This window comes from Olea europaea, chromosome 11 (genome assembly GCF_002742605.1).
Source record: "Olea europaea var. sylvestris chromosome 11, O_europaea_v1, whole genome shotgun sequence".
In the NCBI taxonomy this organism is placed as follows: domain Eukaryota; kingdom Viridiplantae; phylum Streptophyta; class Magnoliopsida; order Lamiales; family Oleaceae; genus Olea; species Olea europaea.
Window position 1 is genome coordinate 21,181,154 of NC_036247.1, and position 7,678 is coordinate 21,188,831.

General features: G+C 33.4%; 1 protein-coding gene across 1 annotated transcript; it reads right to left on the minus strand.

Annotated features, from left to right (window-relative positions):
• Positions 1-1,237: 1,237 nt before the first annotated feature.
• LOC111403741 (glucan endo-1,3-beta-glucosidase 5-like) lies at positions 1,238-3,023 on the minus strand. Its single transcript, XM_023032352.1, has 2 exons — positions 2,637-3,023; positions 1,238-2,512 (listed from the first exon to the last, which is right to left on the minus strand). The coding sequence occupies exons 1-2, from the start codon at positions 2,966-2,968 to the stop codon at positions 1,375-1,377; spliced, it is 1,470 nt and encodes a 489-aa protein (XP_022888120.1). The 5' UTR covers positions 2,969-3,023; the 3' UTR covers positions 1,238-1,374.
• Positions 3,024-7,678: the final 4,655 nt, after the last annotated feature.

Here is a 7,678-nt window from a genome sequence, read left to right on the forward strand (position 1 = left end):
TTAAACATACAAATGCTAATGTACATATGTACGTGTGAGTATATATAGAGAGAACTGAATCAACAACTATAATAAACGAAAAACCATATACCCTCATCAACATCCACTGCAATCATGATTTTCTTGGGGAAGTCCTGGTCTCCCAACCCAGTGGAACTTCCTCTATTTGAACCGCCGCTTCCTTCGTCACAAGTGCCATTGAAATCCCAAGAATTCAGCCCATTATGCGGGTCCTCCACCGTAACAGCCTCCTCTGAATCATGCAGCAACGGCAGCATACAAGGAGCATATGCCTTCACATTCTGCAGTTGCACCCCATAACTCTTCCTCTTTGTAACAAACTTATAATTCATCAAACTGTTACTATAATATTCGGAGCAATTGCCCTTGAACCTCAAAACTCTCGGGCTATTGGACATACGAATGAAAACCCTTGTGAAACATAACATTTTGAAATCCCTTTGGCCCACCAAAAAATTCGAAGTGGCCGCCATCAAACAACTCCTCTAACAGCGATATTGTAGATAATAAATTGATGCTAATAACGAAAATCCCCTCCTTATCGTACAGAATCAATGAACTCTTTAACTTCATATAGCCGACAGAATTATTTTCCAAACTGGGAAAAGCAAAGAAATTCGATTTTATTTTTTAAGAACTGACATTGTAAATAGCAAATATGTATTTCAGGAAAATGCAGAATCTTGAATTTTGAATGCGGTAAATAGAAATTGTGTTTTTGGAAAGAATTTATCATTACATAAGGAAATGAATGTACTCCATTAAAAAGAGTTTCGAGTATGAAGAAAGATGGCGACTGGATTTTCTACGTGGCAGTGACGGAAGGAGAAATAAATTTTTCTTTTTTATTGGCTGACATTTTCTGTTCTTTTTTTTTTTTTTAAATTACTTTTAAAACTAATACTTTTATTCTCTATTATTCCGTGTTTTAGGTCGAGATTAATAAGTGATTTTTTATAAAATATGTGATTAAAAAATATAATTAAGGTAAATATAGTCATACTACAATGTTTGTTAATCACACAATATTTTAATTACAAGGAATATCTTAAACTTTTCTTGTTTTGTCAACCTTCATTTTGTCGACAAATACGTGTTGTCACTTTTCAATCCCCCTCTCGTTTTCATAAGCACCATTAACAATCGGTTTTGGTCTCCGTGACATCGCTAGGAACATTGTGACACCTCAAGTCCTAGCATCCGATAGTCACAACACTTGGATTTAATTAAAGTATAATATATGACATTGATTGTACAAGTACACGGCCATGAAAGCCAAGAAATTACAAAAGGAAACAATGGAAATTAAGAAAAAAATATTAATGATGAAATAAGGAACAACAATGAATCAACTCAATAAACACAACAAAGGATCAATGCCAGCATAAATGCTATAAAGAAAGATGGATTTTGCATTTTTCCAGCTGATGATGTGCCTGGATTTGTAGCATTTTCATGTCGACCGGTGTCTATCATTATCTCGAATTTACAAGAACTGCTTCGGGGTGAAGGATCGATTCTTGTGATTACAGACAAACCGTGGAACTGATCACAAGCCCCTCTCCGTTGATTCATCGTCTGATAATACATGTTGAAGGCATACGAGGCGTTGCTCTTAGCATCGAGCCCTCCACAAGTAGATCCATTCCCAAGACTTGTGCAATCTGCATAGGTGCAAGCAAAATTAATGCTCTGAGTCAAACTGGGATCCATTGTATTAGCATTAGGTGCCATTATGCACCATTGCCTTGCCAAATACTTCACTCCCTTTGCAGCCGTTAGCTTTCGATTATTGCCCAACTTTAGGGTATATTTGATGGTTCCGTCGAAGTAAAATATGCCCCAGTGGCGCTCGAAGTTGCCCGGGTCAACGCTTTTAGCATCTTCATCAATGAGGGAAAAGAAGTAAATGTCTGGAGGGCTTCGTCTTTTCGGGGTGCCTTGGCCTCGATTTATACGGTTGAGCAGACCCTGATTGAATCTGCGTGCGGATTCTATTTTCGCGTTAGAATCCCCATCTGTAGGCCAACCAACTTCTCCAATGATAATCGGCATTGATGGGAATCCATTTTTTTCGAGGGCCGAAACTAGTGTGTCATAATTGGCATCAAAGACATTGGTGTAAGTGATGGAGCCATCCACAACAGGGGAAGAAGTGCCATCAAAGAATGCATAGTCAACTGGAAAATGGGGATCCGCGTAAAGGCTAAGAAAAGGGTAAATGTTAACCATAAAGGGTGCGCGATTCCTATCGAGGAATTTGATGATAGATACCATAAGACCATGAATATCAGCTCGAAAATTTCCAGCGGAGGGAACACCGGCAGCTGTTTCGTAGACATCTGCATTGAGTGGAATCGTAGCCTTGATGTCGCGACCTAAACCTGCTTTAATCAGGGCAGCCTGGATATTCTTGAGAGCAGGAAATGCTGTTTGTGTAAATCTATTGCTGTAAGTCTTGAGAAATGGTTCATTTCCAACAGCAACATACCTAAAAAACTCGAGTACAAGATGAAATTCTTGATCAATAACACGTATATTTTCACCGGCAATTTTGAAAGCAACTGCAAGAAATTCAAGATCAAACTCAAACAACATAAGCTTAAAAAACTAACCTTATGTCCACTCCCCTGTTGGATTTATAGTAAGAAACATTTTTAGACACCCATTCCTCGGCAACTGAAACGCTACCAGCCAAAGATGCTAACATATCGTTGGGAATCCCGACCATGACTTGGATACCGGACCTCCCAAGAGCCTGCAAAGCCTTAGGATCAGCTTCGAATAGCTTCACTTTGTTAAATCCATTGTCTTTCATCAGTTTGACAACTATGTTACTAGGGAGAGGGTGTGTGGCACGGGTTCCCCAATTGCAGCCTAGGCCATCGACTAGAAGATGATCGCCAAGTACGAAAAATAAGAAGGCGAACATGCAATGGAAAGTCATGGTTCAGGGACTCAGCTTATATTTTTTGTGTGAATGATAGACTGATGTGAATGTAATATATACTAGTAAGATCTCTTTTTGGGTAATTTATTACTACAATGTTTTCACTTTTGATGGAGGAAAAGGTAGGAATTACACAAGGTATCGACAAGGAAGGAATAGAGTAAGCATTTTGTGATGGTTGGAGCCAAGTGATTCAATTTAATTCCCACGCAGAAGAAAAGCATTTTTTTCCTTGCCCTATTTCAATATTTTCTTCTAATGGTCGATATTTTGTCGAATACCTTGGGAAAAAAAAAATGATGGGAGCAGGGGCGGTGCCAAAAACCTACGTTAGAGTGGGTTAAAAACTAAGGGTTATTTTTTATTTTTTTTTTTCAATGTACTCATGTTTTTACAAAGTTCTAAGCTATCGATCCCTTGAGGAATATTTTTTTTAATTACATAATAGTTAATTTAATTCTAACTATTAAACACACAAAATATGAATTTGAATTTTTGAAAATGGGGGGAAAAAGGTTGGATGTCGATTCAAAACACACAACACTACAAATTAGGAAACTTTTGAGGATTAAGTAGTTGGGATTCATGATTCCATTTAACCATCGTTTAATTAATTCCTGAACGTGCAAATTAATAATATACTCAATAATCATATTAGACCCGACTTTTCCATTTTATTTGATTACCTATTTCAAGTGACTAATCAATTGGTTTAACCTACTATATTTCTAATATTTTTATGTCAATTAAAACACAATCAATTATATTAAATTTTGATGAAAATAACTCAAAGAGTCACATAGTGTTAAGAGTACATCTCTATCTTCCTCGAGAACCTAATGGATTCACATAACATAAACATTTATTGGCAACATAAATGCAAGGCATTAAATCCAACACCCAGTACACATGACAACAAATAGTTTAGCTTTAAAAGCAAAGTTTTGTTATAAACTAAAGAAAAAGAGAATAAAATAGAGAGAAGTCAATAGATTTATATATATTATAATGAGAACCAAAGTCTCAAATATATAAGGAAGGACTAAGAATACAATAGTAACAATTTTTAAGGTTATAGAGATATAATTGTCATTTAATAATAAACTTACCACTAACAACACTTACATTTGAATGACACATTACAAAATATCTGCCTCATTAAATCTTGTTTGATAAAAATTCAATGAGATAAAAAAATCAAATAAAGGTAAAAAATTACAGTTATTTTAGAGTATTAAAAATATATGTTGTCTTATTAAAACCTTACTCTAAAAACTCAGTAGAACAAAAGTTTGGTTAAGGAAAAAAGAGTAAAATTCTTATTTACCTAGATCACATCTAGAAACTTCAAATTTTCAAATAAATTTAATTTTAGTATGACAGCATCATTTTATTTCGATTGCTAGATATTCATAATGTGATGCAGTACATCATTTACAAAAATGTTGTCAACAAGTTTTTCTTTTCGATTATATTTCTTTCCTTATAACGACATAATTTATTGAGATATTTCATTTTTCAACATATCATGTACATGAACATCTTCTGGGGTTTTATAATTCACTATGTCTAAATACTTACCAAGAGTATATATCTTCTTAATAGGACCATCTATACTAATTGCTCCATTTTTGTTTGAAGATTTTTTGTATTAGAGTCGAATATCATCACGCTTTAGGCTTGTGTTTGTAGAAAACTCGCAAGCGTACGGGATTGTTGTAGAAGTAATAACATTTGTGAGTTAAGAGTATCGTTCCAACAATGAATAAGGTCTAATATCTAGTTCAGTAGCTTTTATTAAATTCGAGGTAATATAAAATCAAAAGAGTCATTTTTTACGTATTCTATACTAATCCTAAACTAATAAAGCAAATAAAATACTTAATTAATATGTGGATGTTTGTATTGGAATCGTAAATCCCCATATTGCCATTAAATTCAACTCTTAATTCATAATTTAGTAAATTCATGCATTCAAGACAATCGATAATTTACTTTTATTCAATATTCTTTCCAAAGATATATTAAAAATATGTTTAACATGACCCGATCTTATTACTAGTCCGGATTCCCATGAAAAACGTGCATTGATTTACAGGATTTATTACACATGATTGCACATGTCATAGATATTATTCCTAATACCTATTATACATGTGTTGATTTTACCGCGTTCTAAACTTATTGTGAGTATTCTTACACTACAACAAGTAACTTACTATCTAATTAGTGATCAAGCAATTAAATAGTTTAATGAGAATGCAAAACCAATCAAGAAAAATCATGAAATACTAAATGAATTGTCTTGAATTAAAATAAACAAACAATAGGGTTAATTATTCATCCAATACAATGAAAAACTATCCTAACGTATTAATAATAAATTATAAGAAGAATAATAATAGAAAATATCACTCAGATCATGAAAGAGTACAAAAGATGTTGATCTTTAAGTCCAAAGTTGAATTCTTCAAAATCTTTATATAATTGAACTTCAATTTTTTGCTATAGCTTGATCTTCTCTCCCAAAATATAGTAATTGGCCCATTGTTTTTGAAGAATTTGATGAAACTATTGTATATAAAAAGGCAAGAGATATACCCTTTCATTACTACTCATATCTTGTATTTACATGATGAAATTAGGTTAAAATTCACGTCCAAATTGCCTTCGAAAGAGTTTTAATCAAATAAGGAAAGTTCTCTTCGTGTACGCATGATTTTGTCTCTATACAGCATTCAATATTTTTGTCACAACTTTCTCTTCCGGTGGCCGACTGAAGTGATTCAAAATGCGTTGAAAAGCTAATTCAAATAGATACAATTTTTCCAATTCGAAAGTTTTTTATCCGAAAAATAATCTTAAATTGATCAAAAATCTTGAAGATATCTTATGTAATTGAAAGTCAATTTATGGTAATATTCTGATTATATGTCTTTCCTTTTTTACTTCAATTTGCATTCAAATTGACTCCTATAAATCTTCAAAGTATCTTTTGTGGCCCAAATCAATCGTTGACTATTTACACTTTGGTTCCCATACTTTGAATTTCTTTCATTTTTGCTCTTTTTTCGTTCCTTTCTTTTAATTCTTCTTTGAAATAGGAATTTTTCCAAATAAAAGCAATAAATAATAAATTAGGTACTAATCCATTTAAAAAATAACAAAATATCATCATTTAGGATCTCAGATAAGTGTAGAAACTACACTTATCAGCGTGCCATAAAATTTACATATATTGAACTATCAAAATAATTAGATGAAAAAAAAAATTAAGCTCTTGACCATAAGCCAATTATAATAGAGAAAACTATGGTGTTGACATAATGTGTAATAGCATTTCCTAAATAAAAATGGGAAGAGCTTTGTTCTCAATTGATTGGAAGCATTTAACAAACAATAGTGTTAAATCATTTATCGACACCCAACTAACATTTATTAAAATGTTAAGATTTAGAATTACTAGCATTAACAAGACACTATCTTGATCGTATGCTCTAAAAATTAAGCTCACAATTTAAAATTTGAGTGCTAATTTCGCAAATTTCATGTTGCGAACACCATACAGTCATCTAATATATGTATCAAATCTATTAGATACAAATAATGTTTAGATGATTAACATGGAGGGTAATGTGGTCCCATTTATCATCCTAACTAATTTTCAGAAATATAGGAAATTCATTTCATATGTTAACTAGTAATGTTTAATGATTGATTATCGACAAAGATAACAAATAATATATATGAATTCATTGTATTGAAGAATCTCCAGGTTTTTTTGTTCAATGTCCATTTGGAATTTTAATTTTGCATCATTGTCGATCCAATGATGATATGATCTAGGAGTCGAGCCCGACGAAGGCAAGTGCGAGACGAGACCCGTTGATAGTCGATGGCGGACCAGTGACGCGATCAAGGGCAAAGCAAGTGAAACAAGCGATGTGATTGCTCATTCAAGAAACCATTGATGGAACCATGCTCGGGACTCAAAATGGAGCAACTTTCATGTTCGGGTCGAAGGCCGAATCAACTTGGATCAATTTGTTATCAAGCGACGAAATCGGAGACTAAAAAATTAGCCTGTGCGACCGCACAGGCAAAACACCATGCGGCCGCACGGTGGCATACCGAAAATCAAAACACCAATTCTTTTTGAACCATGCGACTGCATGGAAATACACCATATGGCCGCACAAGCCAAATTTTTGGCGAATTTTTCAATTTTGGCCGAATTTCCTAGTTTCGATAAAATTCTTATGAAATCAAATTATTACCATAATTTGATAGATTTTGGACTTTTTACTCATTAGTATAAAAAGGAGAATATTTTTCATTGTAAAGACTTTTTGACTTTTGCTTGATTAATATTATAGAGAGAGAAATTTGTTCTTTCAATTTCTTGTGAACAATCTTGGAACTTATCAAGATTCAATTTCTTATGGCGTTCTAAATAATCGGATTGTGGGTTCTTTTAATTGTAATCAAGGGGTTTTAGGTTATTCGCTAATCTATGGTTTCTTGGTTCAATTCATGGGGTTCAAGATCCAAAATCGGGTTAGTATTGGCGTTCTTGGGTTTCGCATCAATCTCGTTGTGGGTTTCGTAGTTTCCATTGCTACGGGGTTCGCATCAGTTGGTATCAAAGCTTTGGCTCCAATTTAATCAGGTTATATCCTTTGTTTTCTAATTTTTTTTTTCAATTCC